The sequence below is a fragment of the Somniosus microcephalus genome, chromosome 4, assembly GCF_052327205.1.
Source record: "Somniosus microcephalus isolate GS21.2 chromosome 4, FLI_Smic_1.0, whole genome shotgun sequence".
NCBI lineage: Eukaryota > Metazoa > Chordata > Chondrichthyes > Squaliformes > Somniosidae > Somniosus > Somniosus microcephalus.
Genome location: NC_140990.1, coordinates 211,861,104 through 211,882,407, shown reverse-complemented (window position 1 = coordinate 211,882,407; position 21,304 = coordinate 211,861,104). Strand labels below are relative to the sequence as shown.

The 21,304-nt window shown below is 46.1% G+C and overlaps 1 protein-coding gene across 1 annotated transcript in view; it reads right to left on the bottom strand.

Moving 5' to 3' along the window:
* The window catches only part of ftcdnl1 (formiminotransferase cyclodeaminase N-terminal like 1), a 28,291-nt gene extending 12,930 nt beyond the window's left edge, over positions 1-15,361 (bottom strand). The window contains 4 exon segments of the mRNA XM_085985790.1: positions 6,717-6,872; positions 8,294-8,389; positions 8,480-8,621; positions 15,265-15,361. Of these exon segments, the coding sequence (XP_085841916.1) occupies positions 6,717-6,872; positions 8,294-8,389; positions 8,480-8,594 (367 nt within the window). The 5' untranslated portion in view covers positions 8,595-8,621; positions 15,265-15,361.
* Positions 15,362-21,304: the final 5,943 nt, after the last annotated feature.

Sequence of the window (21,304 nt, the reverse complement as noted above, 5' to 3'; positions counted from 1 at the left end):
GATAGCTTGCGCAGTTCCGTTAAATACTCAGCATTACTTTCGTCTTTATGCTGGTTCCTTTTGTGAAACTTAAATCTTTCTGCTATCAGCAGCGGTGTGGGGTTTAAGTGGTCCTGTAGGATTGCCACTATGCTTTCAAAATCCTTTTCCACTGGCTTCTCTGGGGTGACTAGGTTTCGCAGTAAGCCGTACGTTTTTGCACCCATGAAATTCAACAATACCAGTGCTTTCCTGGCATCTGGCACTTCATTCGCTTTGCAGTACACCTCTATGCGTTCTACATATGTCGCCCAATCTTCGACTTCATTGTCGAACGCTGTGCCCCTGCCACTCTTCTGCATCCCTGGGTGTGGTTAGACTGGCTAAAAATGGTGTCTCCCGTGCTCTCCCTTCTTCTCCGCTGGCTCAAAATGGCGTCTCCCGCACTTCCCTTTCTTCTCCGCTGCGGCCCAAATGGCGTCTCCCGCGCTTTCTTTTCTTCCCCCGCGGACGCTGCTCAGCCCTTGAACACCGGCCGCGCTCTGCACGTTTTCCTGTGCGCTTCTCTCATTGACGCCGCTCGGTCTTCAACCCCGGCTGCGCCCTGCGCGCTTCACCCTCTCTCGTTGACGCCGCTCGATCTTCAACCCCGGCTGCGCCCTGTGCGCTTTATCCTCTCTCTTACCCGTCGACGCTGCTCTGCCTTTTTCTGTGCCGTCGGTCGGCTCCCGCCGCCACTGTCCGGGAAGGGTCTGCGCCGTACCTGCTGCCAGCCCGCTGCGCTGGATCGTCGCGGCTGGAGAACCAAGCCCAGCTCTCCACAGCCTCCTCTGCCTGCTCAAGTCCTCTCAGGATGGTCGCCGCCCGCACTGATGGAATCGGCCTTCTTCTGCAGAGTTGCAGGTAGGTTCGAATCACCTTGTCGCCAATGTTGAATCCGTGAATCTTTAGGTAGTGTGTCCTTCAAATAATCTACAGAGACTGCAGAGGAACAATCAACAGGTGTTTACTGGATGAGGGTTGCTCTAAAACTAAACAGTACAGATCCCTACTCAGGGTTATATACAGGTGTGGTCACTGCCGGTACTACAGTATACAGGAGCTGTAAAAAGTAGTTCTCCCTTAAAGGCACATACACTACAAAAACCATTCATGATTTTGAACACCTCTATTGAATCTCCTTTTAACCTTTTCTGCTCTAAGGAGAACAATCCCTGCTTCTCCAGTCTCTCCACATAACTGAAGTCCCTTGTCCCTGATACCATTCTAGTAATTGTTTTCTGCACCCTCTCCAAGGCCTTGACATCCTTCCTAAAGTGTGGTGCCCAGAATTGAACACAATACTCCAGCTGAAGCCTAACCAGTGTTTTATAAAGATCTCCCTGAGTCTTCTCTTCTCAAACATGAACAATTACCATAGTCTCTCCTTGTCGTTTAGGTGCCTTTTTAAAAATTAATTCATGGGATGTGGGCGTCGCTGACAAGGCCAGCATTTATTGCCCATCCCTAATTGCTCTTCAGAAGGTGGTGGTGAGCCGCCTTCTTGAACCGCTGCAGTCTGTGAGGTGAAGGTACTCCCAACAGTGCTGTTAGGTAGCGAGTTCTAGGATTTTGACCCAGTGACAATGAAGGAACGGTGATATATTTCCAAGTCAGGATGGCGTGTGACTTGGAGGGGAACTTACAGGTGGTGGTGTTCCCATGCGCCCGCTGCCCTTGTCCTTCTAGGTGGCAGTGGTCGCGGGTTTGGGAGGTGCTGCGAAGAAGCCTAATTCCAGGTATCAATTTAGTCACCCTAAAATGTACCCTCTCCAAAGCTAAGATGTCCTGTCCTTACTGTAGTATGGCAATCAGTATTATAGTTAGTACTCCAGGTGGGGCTGAATCAATGCTCAGTAAAAACTCAGTGTCGCTTCCTGTAATCTATGTTGCAGCCCTCTGGCTGTACACTTTAAGATCTTGTTTGCTCACTTTACTGCTGATGCACAGTACATTGATGTTTTCTATAATCTATTCACCAGTATGCCCAGATCCTACTCCTGTGTCATGCCTGTAGAATACTACCATTTCGCTTATATTCCCAGTGCTTATTCCCTTCTGCAATCTCATAATTATAGGCAAAACTACTTTTCCCATTTTTAGCCAAGAAAGATTTGTTTTATGATCCATGAAGACCAATCATCTTCACATACTCTATATCAACTAGTCAGCCTGACATCCCAATTTAGCCAAATCCCCCTGGTCAACTAAGAGAAAACTGGTTGAACCTCCCCCATCTCAATGTGGGAGGCTCTGACTATACAGGCCTTCCCACCTTGCACGCAGCTCTTTGTACTGAAGTAAGAGAAAAGTAAGGAATACATTTCCAAGCTAAAATAGGGCTATTCGAAGTATTATTTCTTATCATTGGTAGCCTCCGAGATCTCCCTCCTGGAAGCCCAATAAGCCTCTACACTCTGAAAATTAAGCTTCCAAATTCCCAACCTGGCGACCCATAGTCCTATGGATTAATTATCACTGCTGCTTCCTGTTTTTGGAGTAAGAGTTTCAGGGATACAGTATTGGGAATTGAGGGACTATTCCAGCCTCCCTCATTCTCTAAAACTGCTCAATTATCTATATTATTATCTTAAATTAAATAGTCAACATTGAGATTCAGGGCAGCAGAGAACAATTTTGAAAAACTGAGAAGAATGATGACCTTGAGATTTGTTTGTATGGAGGGAAAACTAAGCACAAAACCATGTGCCATCCAAGAATGTGTTCCCCATTATAACTTCCCCTGCTTCTGACTGCAAGGGACCTACACTTGATTTCACTAATCTTTTTCTCTTCACATATCTATAAAAGCTCTTACAGTCAGCTTTTATGTTCCCTGCAAGCTTACTTTCATATTCTATTTTCCCCTTCTTAATTAATCCCTTTGTCCTCCTTTGTTGAATCCTAAACTGCTCCCAATCCTCAGGGTTACTGCTTTTTCTGGCCAATTTATATGCCCTCTCCTTGGATCTTATGCTATCCCTAATTTCCCTTGTTAGCCACGGTTGAGTCACATTTTTTGTTTTATTCTTATCCCAAACTGGGATGAACAACTTCTGTAGTTCATCCATGCAGTCTTTGAATGTTTGCCATTGCCTATCCACCGTCAACCCTTTGAGTGACATTCCCCAATCAATCCTACCCAATTCGCACCTCATACCATCGTAGTTTCCTTTATTTAAATTCAGGACCCTAGTCTCCGAGTCAACTACTTCATTCCCCATCCTAATGAAGAATTCTATCATATTATGATCGCTCTGACGCAAGGGGCCTCGTACAACAAGATTGCTAATTAATCCTCTCTCATTACATAATACCCAGTCTAAGATGGCCTGATCTCTGGTTGGTTCCTCGACATATTGTTCCAGAAAACCATCCCGTAAACATTCTCGGAATTCCTCCTCCACAGTATTTTTACTAATTTGGTTAGCCCAATCTATATGTAAATTAAAGTCACCCATGATGACTGCTGTGCCCTTATTGCACACGTCTCTAATTTCCCGTTTAATGCCATCCCCAACCTCCGTATTACTGTTTGGAGGTCTATATACCACTCCCACTAATGTTTTCTGCCCCTTGATATTTCTCAGTTCTACCCATACAGATTCCGCATCATCAGAGTTAATATCCTTCCTTTCAATTGTGTTAATCCCCTCTTTAACCAGCAATGCTACCCCACCTCCCTTTCTTTTTTGCCTATCCTTCCTAAATATTGAATACCCCTGGATGTTGAGTTCCCAGCCTTGGCCATCCTGGAGCCATGTTTCTGTAATCCCAATCAAATCATATTCGTTTACCTCTATTTGCGCAGCTAATTCATCCACCTTGTTCCGAATGCTCCTTGCATTAAGACACAAAGCCTTCAGGCTTGTTTTTTTAACGCTCTCAGACCTACATGAATTATTATTTACTGTGACCATGTTTGATTTAAACCGTTGAGTTCTTTGCCTTCTAATTTTGTTTTTCTCCTTCCTGTCTTTTGCTTTTTTCCTTGTTTCCCTTTCCTCTGTCTCCCTGCTCAGGTTCCCAACCCCCTGCCACTTTAGTTTAAACCCTCCCCAACAGCACTAGCAAACACTCCCCCTAGGACATCGGTCCCGGCCCTGCCCAGGTGCAAACCGTCCCGTTTGTACTGGTCCCACCTCTCCCAGAACCGGTTCCAATGTCCAAGGAATTTGAATCCCTCCCCCTTGCACCATTCCTCTAGCCACGTATTCATTTGAAATATCCTCCTATTTCTACTCTGACTAGCACGTGGCACTGGTAGCAATCCTGAGATTACTACCTTTGAGGTCCTATTTTTTAATTTACCTCCTAACTCCCTATATTCTGCTTTTAGGACCTCATCCCATTTTTTACCTATATCGTTGGTGCCTATGTGCACCATGACAACTGGCTGTTCGCCCTCCCCCTCCAAAATGTTCTGCAGCCGCTCCGAGACATCCTTGACCCTTGCACCAGGGAGGCAACATACCATCCTGGAGTCTCGATTGCGGCCGCAAAAACGCCTATCTATTCCCCTTACAATTGAGTCCCCTATCACTATAGCTCTTCCACTCTTTTTCCTCCCAGCCTGTGCAGCAGAGCCACCCATGGTGCCAGAAAGTTGGCTGCTGCTGCCTTCCCCTGATGAGTCATCCCCCCCAACAGTATTTAAAGTGGTATATCTGTTGGAGAGGGGGATGGCCACAGGGGATTCCTGCACTACCTGCCTGCACCTCTTACTCTGCCTGCTGGTCACCCATTCCCTTCCTGCCTGTACACCCTTTACCTGCGGTGTGACCAACTCGCTATATGTGATATTCACGACGTCCTCAGCATCGCGAATGCTCCAAAATGAATCCATCCACAGCTCCAGTGCCGCAATGCGGTCTGTCAGTAGCTGCAGCTGGACACACTTCCCGCACACATGGTCGTCAGGGACGCAGGAAGCGTCCCTGATTTCCCACATAGAGCAGGAGGAGCACACTACGGGGCTGGGCTGTCCTGCCATGACTTACCCTTTAACTAATTAATTAAAATTAAATGAATCCCACCAATTTCACTACAGTTAAATGATATATTTAAGGGCCCTGGTTTACAAACTGTCCCCGCTACACCACAGAGACCTTAAAAACTATAAACCACAGACTTAAAGTTTTAAAAGAGAGAGAAATACTCCAACCAATCACCTACCTGTTTTGTGGTGACGTCACACCTCGATACTTTTTACCTCTCTCCTTCCCTGAGATTGGAGATTGATACAAACAGCAATGAAATAATGACCAGATAATCTGTTTTTAGGTGTTGGTTGAGGGATAAATATTGGCCAGGCCACCAGGGAGAACTCCCCTGCTCTTCTTCAGAATAGTGCCATGGGATATTTTACATCCACCTACGAGGGCAGACGAGGCCCCGAAAGACGACACCTCTGACAGTGCAGCATTGGAGTGTCAGCCTTGATTCTGTGCTCAATTCTCTGGAGTGGAAGTTAAACCAACGGGGGGGAGAAATTCGTATGGTTTGCGCCACATGTTAGCGCCATCCACTGACAGCTCTAACGACAGCTCATGCTGGTTCCAGCTCCACACGCCATATCGGTGTTGCCGGTTGCGCTGCTGGTAAACTCGATCGCCAGGGACCTCGTCATCATGGAGACCGTGATGTCAGCGAGTGTGCAACACTCACTGGATGTCCGATCTCCCAACTTTGTTATAGTCACTTACATTACGGCAGCGCAAACAATGACAGGGAGAGCTGGCGTCTACCAGCAGGAAGCAGGCTGCAGCAACTATATTTAAAGGCACCATCCCCAATCAGCTGCAACTAACATGGTTCTGCAGTTTCAGTGGCTGTTTGCTACTGCCTGCAACTGAAACAGCTCTCTAGTTATTTCAAGTTTTTTTGGTGACAGTGAGTGTTGATTCAAGTGCAGAAGTCACTCATTATTTGTTAAAGGCTTCTGCTACAACACTTCCTCACACTCATGGGGGCTGTGGGAATGTGGGATTACTTCAGGAGGATGACGAGGCAGAGGAGGACGAGGAGGAAGAGGAGGAGGAGGAGGAGGAACAGGAGGGAGGGCGGAGGCAGTGAGACAATCGGCCTTCTGGACGGGCTGTCCATGACCGGCTCATCAGACTCCGATTCGCATGAATGAACCCCCAGATCCCCGCCTTCTCTCCGCTGCTAAAACCAATGCCTCCAAAGCTTCCTTGGAAAACCTCCAGGCTCTCTCCCTGGGGCAGAGATCTGCCATCAGGATTTGTAAATAAGTGCTCCTTCTCCTTGGCCTTCTTAGGGTTGTTGAGGCAGCTGCACACCCAACAATGCTGAGAATGAGGTGCTGCAGCATCAATGAACCTCCCCTTTAAGTAGTGAAAAAAGTCTGTGGCAATCATTACTTGCGTTTAGACTGCCCCGATATTGGTCCATCTTTTCAGTGTAACACCAATGAGCTTGAGCTTTTAGACTAGAATCATGACTGCAATCATTTTAATGAGGAGTGAGGACAAATTTTCTAGACAATTTTCAACTGGCGCTACTTAACCATTTTTAATCTAAACACTGCCCATTTCTTGGCTATAACGAATTTCTAGCCCACATCCTCTTAGCTCAAAGGCGAGATTGCTACCTCTGAGCCAAAGCTGATACGAAGAGACCAATTGAGCTTTCATTCAGGTACGACTGAAAAGAAACGAGTACTGTAGTTAACCTACCTCGAGCCACTTTGCCACATTCCTCCAGGCTAACAGACTCTGAGAGAGGGTAAATGGGGACAAGATCCACGGACCCAAGACAAGGATGAATGCCATCATGGTGTTTCATGTCAATCAAATCATATGCTTCAGTGCATGCTGTCACGACAGAACTACCTGAAAAAGTAAAAATTGTCTTGACCTGCTGCTAAACACTCCAAAAAAAGTATAATAATTGAACTCAGTGTAACACATACGCTACTCAGCACAGAAATATCTAATTATTAGATATGTACGTGTTTTGTTTTGAATGTGGTTTTCCTTTTAAGGCATGGAATAACTTTGTAAACATCTGAAAGATTTTTACGGCTGCACTCCCACTTGTATGGATTTGTGTGCAAGCACCTTTCCCACCCGCCTCCTCCCTTTACTGGTGACAGTGTCAGTTAATGATCCTGGATATTGTTGTATCAGCTAGTACTTGGCAAAAAGATCAGGTGTGACGTACTCTGATAATGTAAGTAAAGTCCATTAGCTCTCACACATTGGGAGGCCTAGGCTGGGGAAATGATTAAACAGAAGATCGTGCCCGAAACTAAGAAATCTGTATTTTTCTGTCTGGGGTGAAATTACTCGTTTAATGAAAAACAGGAGATTTTATTCCTCCATAATCAAGTGCTAATGAAAGTGTGGGAGCGCGGCTATTAACAATTCTGTCCTGTTGTGTTTTGTTCTGTTTCTATTCCTTATTTGTTTGACGTTATTCTCTTCCTGTCACCTTAGATGCCTTTCCACCTCACAACACACACCTTTCCCTCAGCAAGCTGGTGACCAAGTGCCCTGTCTGACCAATATTAATCTCTGACCAATATTAAGATCTCAACCAGAGAGTTCAGCTAGTGAGTGGCATGTATGAAAATGTTTACAATTTGATCCGGATGCCATAAGCCTGGTTTTAAGACAGAAGTCATTTTTCTGCACTTATTTCTGTGTTTTATGTTATAGATATGTTCTTTATTAATGCTATGAGTTTTCAATGGATTTTCATTGTCAGTGAAGCAAACAGCAGAATTGCAGCCACAATCCCACACCAATCCCATCTCACCCCTATCCACTTTGGAATTAGTAAAATGTGGTAATCCTCATAGTAAGAGATGTCTGAGATTGGCTTAGGTTGACTTGTCAATGAATTTTCCCTCCCTCCCTTACCTCCCCTCGGCACTCCTCTGAGATAACCCCACAAGGATAGGGAATTTACTGTGTGGGAATACGAATGAACTCGAGAATCACCTTACCAAGTCCATGCTTCTGCAAGGCAGCTGGTGCTGCCAGATTTTTCTCCTCTCATCCCACCAACATGACTAAGTATCCCACAACTGAGTAAGTTTCCACTTAGTGGCCTATCTCATAAATACCAAACCCAGTACCCATTGAGGAACAGAGTCTGAGTGTCAATCAAGCCTTAAATTTGAACTTGGGCCCTTGGAATGGAGTCGAACTTTTGCCTGTTGAGCAAGAAATTATTTAATTGCTTCTATTTCTGGAGTTAATAAAAATGATAATTTTAAGAGCAGAAAGTGTTGGTAGTGAAATCTTACCTAATGTCTCAATGGGAGCTGCAAGAGTGATGACGGATCTGTTATAGTCATAATCTGAAAATATGTTCAGCACAGTTGTTTGTGTTTTCCTCTGTCCTGCAATCAAGGCACAAAAATGTCTCACAAATATTTCAGGTAGTTATTTTTACTCATAATTGTAGTAATAAAAAAAATATTAAAAGGTACCTTGCTGATCATAGAGCGCAGCTTTAGCGACCCCTTCTACAATGTCTTGATTTCTAGCTTCAGAAATGTTCAGCAAACAAACAGCCAAACGGAGACCCAGTCTTGGGGATGCCATGTTTTGTCCTGAATAGGAAGCCAAAAACTGCAGAGTGTAAAAAAGATTTTGTTTCTATCTCATTCTTTTTAATCCTTTGTTAATTAATTTCCCCTTATAGTGTTTATAATTATCCAATCAAGAGAGAGGCCATCTCCCAGCCCCCTCCAAATGATGCTCTATAACAGAGGTGCACACACGCAATTTGAGATGCTTTGCTCTGCAATGTCCCCTCCTGACTGTGGGAAATTGTCTTGTCTCCACTCTGCACTCTCTCCCACAGCTCAGCTGACATTGGACATTCACTGAGTGGAAAATAGTGCAGATGCACCTACACAGCGTGCTGCCAGGTTTATTTTAAACAATGTTTAGGATATGCATGGCCATGCAGACACTCACAAAATAGCTAGTATAAGCATGAATACAAATGTTTTATTTTTTTTAATTCGTTTATGGGATGTGGGCGTCGCTGGCAAGGCCAGCATTTATTGCCCATCCCTAATTGCCCTTGAGAAGGTGGTGGTGAGCCGCCTTCTTGAACCGCTGCAGTCCATGTGGTGAAGGTACTCCCACAGTGCTGTTAGGGAGGGAGTTCCAGGATTTTGACTCAGCAACGATGAAGGATCGGCGATATACTTCTAAGTCAGGATGCTTTGTGACTTGGAGGGGAACTTGGAGGTGGTGGTGTTCCCAAGTGTCTGCTGCCCTTGTCCATCTAGGTGGAAGAGGTCGCAGGCTTAGAGGTGCTGCCGAAGAAGCCTTGACTTTAACTAACTTAAAGCCAAGGTGTAGCCTTACTGCAAGAAAACAGAGAGTACATAAGAACAGGAGGAGGCCATTTAGTCCATCGCGTTTGTTCCATCATTCAATGAGATCATGGCTGATCTGTGACCTAACTCCATATACCTACCTTTGGCCCATATGCTTAATACCTTTGGTTAACAAAAATCTATCAATCTCAGATTTAAAATTAACAATTGATCTGCAGCAATTGCCGTTTGTGGAGGAGAGTTCCAAACTTCTACCATCCATTGCGTGTAGACGCGTTTCCTAATTTCACTCCTGAAAGGCCTGGCTCTATATTTTAGACTATGCCCCCAGTCCTAGACTCCCCAACCAGCAGAAATAGTTTCACTCTATCTACCCTATCTGTTCCTCTTAATGGCCCAGTAATTCCATTCCAAACGCGTGAGTACGGTTGGGGTACTCACGCGTCTGGCTGGAGGAAATGCCGGTTTTCAGCATGCACAGCGCATGCGGAGAAAACCGGCATTTCCTGTCCTCTGAACAAAGGGGTTCAGAGACACAGCGCGTGCGACTGCACAGACAGCGCGTGCGCAGTGAACTTCGTCGATTTCATTCATGGATTCAGTGAGGTTAAGTCCTTACAACTTACACATGAAAAAAGCATGTGTAAAGTTGCTCCAGAGGCTGCGGAGGAAGATATATTTTATCGTGGAGCTTCTGAAAGGCAATATTTTTGTTTGGGAAAGGGAGGAAAGTTATTTTAAGAAATGATGAGGTAAGTTTTAAAGTTTAATTTTTTTTTTTTAAACGGGTTTTCAGTACTGTAGGTAGAAGGAGCAATTGTGGCTGTGTGAATTGAATTTGCTGTGTTTATTAAATGTGAAAATGACTGTTCTAAAATGAGTAATGTAACATTTCCAACATTTTTAAGAAAGAAACTGTTCATCAGTAATATATTCTTTTAAGTAATTATGTATGTATGTCCGTATATATTCCTTTACGTATATGTATATATTCCTTTACTTATGTGTATGAATGTATGTATTTAATTATGATTTTCCAATAAGTTACTTTCTCTGAAAGTCATAATTAAATACATACATTCATACACATAAGTAAAGGAATATATACATACATATACGCAAAGGAATATATACAGACATACATACATAATTACTCAAAAGAATATATTACTGATGAAAAGTTTCTTTCTTAAAAATGTTGGAGTCATTTTCACAATTAATAAACACAGCAAATTCAATTCACATAGCCACAATTGCTCCTTCTACCTACAGTACTGAAAACCCGTTTTAAAAAACAAAAATAAACTTTAAAACTTACCTCAGCATTTCTTAAAATAACTTTCCTCCCTTTCCCAAACAAAAATATTGCCTTTCAGAAGCTCCACGATAAAATATATCTTCCTCCGCAGCCTCTGGAGCAACTGTACTCATGCTTTTTTCATGTGTAAGTTGTAAGGACTTAACCTCACTGAAAGCATGAATGAAACCGGCGAATTTTACTGCGCACGCGCTGCCTGTGCAGTCGCACGCGTTCTGCCTCTGAACCCCTTCGTTCAGAGGACAGGAAATGCCGGTTTTCCCCGCATGCGCTGTGCATGCTGAAAACCGGCATTTCCTCCGGCCAGACGCGTGAGTACCCCGACCGTACTCACGCGTTTGGAACGGAATTACTGGGCCAACATTTTACATGTCAATAAAATGAAAAATTAAACAATTGCATGATTTTCCCCCTCGCATCTGCGACTGAGGGTCCAAGGAGGTGCATTGCGCAAGAGGTCATCGTCATACGTATCCTCACACTGTTCCCTTTCGGGAACTGTATGAAGTGGTGGAAGGATTTCTGGCCACGTTAACGCTCCTTCCGTGACCATAACCATCTTCATACCAGCCATTAGGGTGGTTAGTCCTGTGGCGTGAGGGTTTTACGGGCTCCCACAACCCATCTGAGGGGGGGGGGCCACCCACACCCGCGGACGCAAGTATCCCGCTGGATGTCCACCCAGAATTTATAGTTGGAGCTCCGACTCCACTTGCCGGGACTGTCTGGAGCGGGGCTCGAAACCCTACTCCTTCTGGCCCAGCGGCGGGGATGCTTACCGCTACGCAAAAGGCCCACTCCGCGCAAAAGGTGACATCCATACGTTTCCTGCGCCTTTTCCCTCCCCGTGACTGGAGCCCTATGCTGCCACTTGAAAGACCAAGCTATCATCTGTCCTTTTTGCGGCGCCTTGGACTTCTCATTACCAATGATGAGCAGGCGCTGCGCCTCCACCTCGTTGAGGAGATTGCTGAGGTCATCATCAGTTCAATTGTGAGTTCTTTTAAAGCCGTGAATTGTGCTCATTCCTGCCATTTCACGTTGCTAATCTGAGTGGGCCTTTGGCGTAGCGGTAGCATCCCCGCCGCTGGGCCACACGGCATAGGGTTTCTAACCCTGCTCCAGACAGTCCCGGCAAGTGGAGTCGGAGCTCCGGCTCTAAATTCTGGGTAGACATCCAGTGGGATATTTGCGTCCGTGGGTGTGGGTGGCCCCCCCCCTCGTATAGGTTGTGGGAGCCCGTAAAACCCTCCCGCCATAGGACTAACCACCCTAATGGCTGGTACAAAGATGGTTACGGTCACGGAAGGAGCGTTAATCACGGCCAGAAATCCTTCCACCACTTCATACAGTTCCCCAAAGGGAACAGTGTGAAGACACGTACGACGACGACGTTGCTAATTAAATAAATGGAATGAAAAAAATGCTTTCAGGGCTTTTAAAAGTCTTTAAATCGCTTTAATTCTGTTTAAAACTACTTCAGATTCTTCAAAATAATGTAAACGTTTTTAAAAGTTTATAAAAGTTACCAAAAGCTTCTTAAAAATACCAAAAACCTATTTAAAATGCTGCTCTACATGTAAAAATGCTTTGCAGCTTGTGAGAAACATTGGGGGCGTGTCCTTTTAAACTGAGACCTCAAGGGGCGTGTCTCACTTGCACTGCGCGCTCCAGGCTTTGCGCTGGCTGCACTCCTGGGCGGCGTGACGTCAGACGCTGCCCGGGAGTCAACATTTTAAAACAGGAATTCCAGGCGTCCCTGAAGCTCAACGGCCGGCACGTCGGGTAAGTGCAGATCGGGGGCTTGCATGCGCGGCAAGCCCCCGACCCGAATTTCTGCCCCAATATCTTGAAAAGGGATTGGAGTACAAGAGTACAGAAGACAGTACAATTATATAGGGCCTCGGTGTGACCACACCTGGAGTACTGTGTACAGTTTGGTCTCCTTACCTAAGGAAGGATATATTTGCCTTAAAGGGAGTGCAACAAAGGTTCACAAGACTGATTTCTGGGATGAGGGAATTGTCCTATGAGGAGAGATTGAGTAGACTAGGCCTATATATTCCTTATAGTTTAGAAGAATGAGAGGTGATTTCATTGAAACATATTAAATTCTTAAAAGGCTTGACAGGTTAGATGCAGGGAGGATGTTTCCCCTGGCTGGGGAGTCTAGAACCCAGGGTCACAGTCTCAGAATAAGGGGTCGGCCATTTAGGACTGAGATGAGGAGAAATTTCTTCACTCAAAGGGTAGTGAATCTTTGGAATTCGATATCTCAGAGAGTATATTCAAGACAGGGATCGATAGATTTTTGGATACTAAGGGAATCAAGAGATATGGGGATTGGGTGGGAAAGTGGATTTGAGGTGGAAGATCAGCCATGATCTTAATGAATGGCGGAGCAGGTTCGAAGGGCCGAATGGCCTACTCCTGCTCCTATTTCTTATGTTCTTATGTAATGAAAAGTAAGGATATAAAATGAAAACAGAAAATGCTGTAAACACTCAGCAGGTCAGATAGCATCTGTGGAGAGGGAAACAGAGTTATTGCTGCTTTTAGTAGTTGAATCTGCCAGTACTGCAACTGCCTGTACTACAAGCAGCAAAGATCTTACATTGCTTAAGAAAACAGAAAGTATGAAGCCTTTACATTTTAAATCTTTTGTGGCTATACAATACTGTAAAAGGCAGTTCTACTATATTTTTACAGAAATATCATTTAGTGACTGCACTACTCTGTTTACAAACACATAAGAAGTAACAATGACTCTTTAAGACTATAAATGTCATGGCTATAAATGAAATGATTCCACCGCTAACATATAGGGTTGTTACTTTTTATGAGTACACAAAGGTTTCACCTTGATTAACAGGGGTTTAAGTATGACCTTTGGAAAAAAAATACTGGTATCTCTAACAGTTCAGAAGGTCATTAAACAGGTTCTTTTTTTTTGCATTTATGTAAGTTAATAAACTGTCGAATGTAATAATAATGCAATTAAAGAGCATGCTGTCATGTCCATTTGCAGTTAAGATTTGAAATGCATCCTGAAGTCAAGCAAGAGTTATATGAATGTAACTGTCTGGTCAATGTCCCATGTTATTGCTCAAGTAGTGCAAGGCCCGGAGTGTGGAAGCTGGACACTGTCTGATGCAGCGGCAGAACTTGTAATAAAGAGAGAGGTTTTTCATGTTTATCTCAACGTCACTTGGAGGTCAGTCCTCCAGCACTGCTGCTACGTTCCCACGTCAGGTGGGAATACTCATCCAGTGCTGATGTCAGTCCAAGTTTCAAAAGCTGTGCCTCATAGAAACCCTGTGATAACTGTCAGAGATATTTTGTTTTTGTTTTTCTTATTTGATTGGCAATTGCTGGACCAATAAAAAGAAGCAACTATGAACCCTACATTCACATATACTTAAAAAAAATTATTGTAAATTTAAATGTGAATTTTCCTCCCCAACATCCTCTGATTTCCTTTTACTCGATCTTCAACTCTGATTTGGGGAAATATATAGACTGTGAATACTAGAAATCTCAAATAAAAACAGAAACATAGAAACTAGGAGCAGGAGTAGGCCATTCGGCCCTGCTCTGCCATTCAACGAGATCATGGCTGATCATCCAAACCCTAGCACCCGGTCCCTACACCGACAGCCATCCCACCCAAGCCCTATCCCCGTAACCCCACATATTTAATCCCCCCTAACACTAAGGGCCAATTTTTATCATGGCCAATCAACCTAACCCGCACATCTTTGGACTATGGGAGGAAACCGGAGCACCCGGAGGAAACCCACACAAACACGGGGAGAATGTGCAAACTCCACACAGTCACCCGAGGCCGGATTTGAACCCGGGTCCCTGGCTCTGTGAGGCAACAGTGCTAACCACTGTTAACCAAAGTACTGGAAATACATAGCAGGGCGAGCAAAAGCTGTAAAGAGAAAAGATTGGTTGCTGTGCAGACTCTTGGTCAGAACTGAAAGAAAACCAAGCTCCAGCTTTAAAGAAATAACAACAGAAAGTGCTGGAAACACTCAGCAGATCAGGCAGCATCCAAGAGAGGAGAAACAGAGTCAACGTTTCGGGTCGACCCCTTCGTCAGAACCCGATCAGTTACTGAAACTCCAGCTTTAAAGATCATGCTCAACTTTCAGTTCACAGTTCTGAGCAAGGATCCACACCCCAAACGTTAACCCGTGCTTTTCACAGCTGCTGACCCAGGAGTAGGAGAATTGCGTGGGAACATCCTGCGGCACTGAAGTGTTGCCAGGGGCGACTCGCCCAGTGACAGCGCCGGTGACGTCACAAAGTCACGGTCGCCATTGGAAAATGTTCAGAAGGCAGCCGCGCGCCGCCAGACACTCGCAATCCCAGCTGTCAATCAAACTCAGTTGCCACTCACACTTGTCTTTCGCCAAAGTGCACAGGGAATTCAGCTCTAACTTCTGGTGTACTGTGTTCGTGCTGATTTTAAAATGTCTAACATTTTATTTGAAGCGGGTGATTTATTTTGCTGCAAGCACCACAGAAAATATTTCAAATGGGCTCCAGGGAGAACTTGGTACTGACCATATTCCGGTGTACTTCAAGCACTCACCTGTAAATCCAGAAGGACCCGATCAGTTACTGAAACTCACTCAAGTGTGGGTGATCGCTGGACCTTTGAACATATGGACTGTACTCTGGCTACGACAAGCAGCACAGTCCAAAATGTATCAAATAGTGCCCTCATCTGGCATTGATAAAGCATTGCCTCTCGAAATTCCGGGCAGGCAACAGCATGAAATGGACGGAATACTTAAGAATAAAATATAACAGTGAAGCTGGCACCTTCCTGATCTTTATGGCTCAATATCACATCAGGTAGCGCATTCACATACGCACAATTTACCTCGTGAATCCATAATTTTATTTAGTAACGTTTTATCATTTATAGTGCATCATAAATGTTCCAATGAACTGCTTGGAAAAAGCTTTAGGATTACATAGGATATACGGCACAGAAACAGGCCATTCGGCCCAACCAGTCCATGCTAGCGTTTATGTTCCACAGGAGCCACCTCCCTTCTTTCCTCATCTAAATATCAGCATAACCCTCTCTCTCGTATGCTTGTCCAGCCTCCCCTTAAATGCATATATACTATTCGCTTCAACCACTCCCTGTGGTAGCGAGTTCCACATTCTCACCACTCTGGGTAAAGAAGTTTCTTCTGAATTCTCTATTTGATTTCTTGGTGACTATCTTATATTGATGGCCTCTAGTTATTCTCTTCCCCACAAGTGGAAACATTCTCTCTCTATCCACTCTTATCAAATTTTTCATAATTTTAAAGACCTCTATTAGGCCTTTTTTCAAGAGAAATGAGACCCAGCCTGTTCATCCTTTCCTGATATGTATACCCTCGCATTTCTGGTATCATCCTTGTAAATCTCTGCAGCCTCTCCAGTGCCTCTATATCCTATTTATAATATGGTGACCAGAACTGTACGCAGTACTCTAAGTGTGGTCTAACCAAGGTTTGATACAGGTTTAGCATAACTTCCCTACTTTTCAATTCTATCCCTCTTGAAATAAACCCTAGTGCTCGGTTTGCTTTTTTTTATGGCCTTGCTAATCTGTGTTGCAACTTTTAGTGATTTGTGTATTTGTACTCCGAGATCCCTTTGTTCCTCTACCCCACCTAGACTCGCACCCTCCAAGTGATAAGTGATCTCTCTATTCTTCCTACCAAAATGTAATACCTTTATCTGTGTTGAGCTTCATTTGCCAATTATTTGCCCATTCTGCAAGTTTATTAATGTCCTCCTGTAACTTGTTGCAGCCCTCCTCAGTATTGACTTTCCCTCCCAATTTGGTGTCCTCTGCAAATTTAGAAATTGTGTTTTTGATTCATAAGTCTAAATCGCTAATATAAATTGTGAACAGCAGTGGTCCCAGCACTGATCCTTGTGGAACACCACTACCCACCTTCTGCCACTGTGAATAGCTACCCTTTACCCCTACTCTCTGCTTTCTGTCCTGAAGCCAGCCAACAATCCATTCTGCTACTTGTCCCCTGACTCCGCATTCTCTGACATTATTCATCAGTCGATTATGGGGTACCTTATCAAAGGCCTTTTGAAAATCCAGATAAATTACAGCTACTGCATTACCATTGTCTACTCTCACCTCTTCAAAAAATTCACTGAGGTTGGTCAAGCAAGATTTTCCCTTTGAAATCAATACTGACTATTCATTATTATATTTTTGGTTTCTAGATGTTCTTCTATTTTCTCCATTATTTTTCTTACCACCAATGTTAAGCTGACTGGTCTATAATTCCTTGGACATATTCTATCCCCCTCCTTAAATATCAGTATTATGTTAGCTATCCGCCAGTCCTCTGGCACTACACCTTTTTCTAATGAATTATTAAATCTGCATAGTAATGCCTCTGCTATCTCTTCCCTAGATTCTTTTAAAATGCGTGGTGCAATCCATCCAGACCAGGGGTTTTATCCTCTTTGAGTTTGATTAGTTTATTTAATATATCCCATTTTTTATTTTAAATGCACTTATCTCATTACTAACCTCATCATCCAATGTCATGTCCACCTGTTCCATCTCCTTGTTCTATTTCCTTGTTATAGCCCCTGTCATAATGAACAGAAAAACCACCGTGGCTTCAGTATTGGAACTTTTGTAATTACTGGAGTCTGCATATAGTGCAACTTCCTTTACTGACTCAGGCAACTAGGGTTCAAGCTTGTTGTACAATTAACATGTATATGTAGTCACACATTTAGTAATTTTATTCAATATTGGCTTATTTTATTGGAAGAGCAGGGGAGTTATCCCCGGGTGTCCTGGCCAATATTTATCCCTCAATCAACATCACTAAATCAGGTCATCAGGTCGTTATCACATTGCTGTTTGTGGGAGCTTGCTGTGCGCAAATTGGCTGCCGTGTTTCCTACATTACAACAGCGACTACACTTCAAGAAGTACTTCATTGGCTGTGAAGCGCTTTGGGACATCCTGAGGTTGTGAATGGCGCAAGATAAATGCAAGGGAAAGATGGCACCTCCGTCAGTGCAGCACTCCCTCAGTAATGCACTGGAGTGTCAGCCTAGTGCTGGAAACACTCAGCAGGTCAGGTAGAATCTGTGGGGAGAGAAACAAAGTTAACGTTTCAGGCTGATGATCTTTCATCAGAACTTCAGAACATCAGAACAGTATTTCAGATTTCCAGCATATGCAGTACTGTATTTTGCTTTTGCCTATGTAAAATTGTCATGCTGCTGTTACCATCTCTTGTTAATGGAAGTATTGCAGCCCCACCACTGGCAGGAGGGTGTAATTACATCACGACAAGTTTGCACAGGCAGTTTCCATTATAAATGTGGACATAGAAATTTATAATGAATAAAGTTTATTTGTAGGACATACAGACATAAGATTTTTAATATGTTACAGATATTGTGACTGGTTACTATGATCAATAACCTGACACCAGGCATAGCAGTGTTTTTCCTTCCCAACCAAGTTGTTACGCGTATGTGTACCATGTTTCTCTACTGCCTTCTCCTCTCCTGCTTTCTATCCCATCACAGACATTCCCTTTTGTTCTTTCATCCCCTCCCCCATTTCCCAGCCCCTACATTTGCTTAAAAATCTGTTCCATTTCCTGCTTTTTTCCAGTTCTGACGAAAGGTCATCGACCTGAAACGTTAACTCTGTTTCTCTCTTCACAGATGCTGCCTGACCTGCTGAGTATCTCCAACCTTTTCTGTTTTTATTTGAGTATCATGTTTTCCTGTTACTCAAGTCTGCTTATTGCTGTTGGTTGATTATGCTTCATTGGCTGTTGAGGGGTTTCCAACAGCTCTAAAAATCTTACCCTCCAGTTAAAGGACAAAATAAAGGATAAAAGGAAAGGAAGGGAGTACATAGGATAAGAACAAGTGAAACAAGCTTATTTAGCAATGATGAATCCCTGTGCATTATACTTTGGAAATAACTACCAATGTTGCCAACTGTCAGTAAATGTGCTGATATTCTTTTTTAAATAGTATGGCCTAGAAATTCAGTATAGCCACTTTTGGGGCGGTAAAGTCGGGCGGCCGCTAAAGTTTGCGCCCGCCGGAAAGTGGAGGCCACTTCGCCGATATTCAGTAGCTTTGGCCAAGGAGTTTGCTCGAGCGCTAAAACTGGCGTTGCACGCCTATCTTTAGGCGCTAAGCCGGCGGTGCAGACTGATACCGCCGAGGCCGGGCGCAGCGCAGGTGCGGTCATGTTTTGATTGACAGCAGACACCCTGGCGCCGGCCAGCTCTTAAAGGGGGAAGGGTCGACTTGGTCTGCTGCCACGCCCTGGATACTGCAGCCCTCCAGCTAGGCCTAAACACTGCTGCTGGAGAGAAATAGCACCAGCAAGGATGCAGAGGGCCCGTGAGCGAGCGCAGCGCTTCTCTGCCCATGATTTAAAGGTGCTGGTTAGGGCTTTGGAGAAGAGAAGCCATATCTTGTTCCCGGACAGTGGCAAGAAGCCTCCCAAGAGGGTGTACAGGAGAGCCTGGAGGGAAATCGCCCAGAGGGTCACAGCCAACAGCGATGTCCCCAGGACTGGTGACCAATGCCGGAAAAAGTTTAACGACCTCACTCGGTTGGTCAGGGTGAGTACCCTTTCCAGTGTCCTCCTCATCCTTGCATGTGCACCTCACATTATGGGCAAAGGGACCTCAAAGGCCTAATGGCCAGCCCTCATCCAGCAGCTATGGCACTGGCATGAACATCAACTGCACTTTCTGCACTTTACACACTGGCCAAGCTATTCGACCATGGGAGGCAGTGCACACAACAACAGGGCACCACACTGGCCAAGCTATTCGACCATGGGAGGCAGTGCACACAACAACAGGGCACCACACTGGCCAAGCTATTCGACCATGGGAGGCAGTGCACACAACAACAGGGCACCACACTGTACTTAGAGGCCGTCCTTTCTCTTGCAGGCCAAGCTGGCCCAGAATCTGAAGAGCCGGACTGTCACCGGGGGAGGCCGTGCCCAATTCCAGCAGCTCAGTGACCTGGAGGAGCACGTGGGTCGACTCATGGGTGCCCGGGTGATTGGCCCCGTTGCAATTGGAGATGCCGACCCTGTGCTGGGCCCCAATGGTAAGGACATGACCGTTTGGACCTCTCTCGTTCCCCTTGCGCTTCAGATCTACATCCTTTGCCACTGTCCGACCAATGCGCAGAATGCCACCACTCATGCCTCCCTCGCTGACGCCCTGTCCTCACTCTAAAGCTACTCTTGTGCCTTCCTGCTTTCAGCTGGTGAGGAGGAGGTCCCTGAAGCTGCGAGTGTCAGTCCCTCGGAAGAGGAGGACGAGGAGGAGCAAGAGGAAGGCGGCACATCGGGGGAACCCTCATCCGCGCCAGGGGATGGCAATGGAGGGGACACGTCTTGCCTGGAGGAGAGCCAGGGGGAAGTGTTGCAGGGGGGTGTAGCTCCTGTGCCCAGTGGCGTCCAGCCACGCGGGAAGGGTCGGGCAGCACGGCTGCCTTCTCCCCAGAGGGGGGAAGTGTTGCAGGGGAGTGTAGCTCCTGTGCCCAGTGGCATCCTGCCACATGGGAAGGGACGGCCAGCTCGGCGGCCTTCTCCCCAGAGGGGGGAAGTGTTGCAGGGGAGTGCAGTTGCTGGGCCCAGTGGCGTCCAGCCACGCGGGAAGGGTCGGGCAGCTCGGCGGCCTTCTCCCCAGAGGGAGAGTCCGGCCTCCAGTCCGGAGACGGTCCTCGCCCAGGAGGTGCGCCTCCTTGATCAAATGTCCGCGGACTCGGATCGTCGGCACACCGAGTTCATGGGGGTTGTGGCACGGTTGCCTGAGGCCATTGAGTCCCTGGCTCATAGTGTGTCCGATTTCAGGGCCTCACAGGCCAGGGGTTTCGAACAACTCGCGGCAGCACAGGCCAGGGGTCTCGAACAATTCGGGGCATCACAGGACGCGAGTCGGGCATAATTCGGGGCATCACAGGACGCGAGTCGGGCCGAATTCAGGGCAGCACAAGACGCGAGTCGGGCCGAATTCAGGGCAGCACAGGACGCGAGTCGGGACGACTTCAGGGCAGCACAGGCAGCGAGTGGAGAGTTGATCAGTGGTGCCGTGCAATCACTGGCTGGTCTGATGCGGGCACAGACCAGGGCAGTACGGGCACTCACTGCTGCCACACTCGCTGTGTCACGCACGCATCGCCAGGGCACCCGCCGCGCTGCTGCAGCACAGCGGTCTGGCCTTCACCAGATTGCTGCGCTTGCTGCAGTGCCAGCCCGGCCGAGTGCCAGTGTCTCTGGCGACCAGCGAGCGCCTGGCATCAGCCAGCTTGCCCCCATTGCTGCAGCCGCCACTGCCACTCCCCCAGCAAAGCTGCGACGAGCTGCTGGAGAGACCGATGCTGCCCAGCCACAGCTGCAGCAGTCAGCAGCCGGCCCCTCGAGGGCCGGAGCTCGTCTAGGCCGACCCCCAAGGGCATCTGCCGTCACGCAATGTGCCCCTCAGGAGCCTTCCCCCAGCCTTGCAACACCCGCAGGGCCCAGGTTGAGGTGGAGCAGCAGGTCGGCCAGGGGCCGGAAAAGCCTGGACAAGGACTCGCCCTCT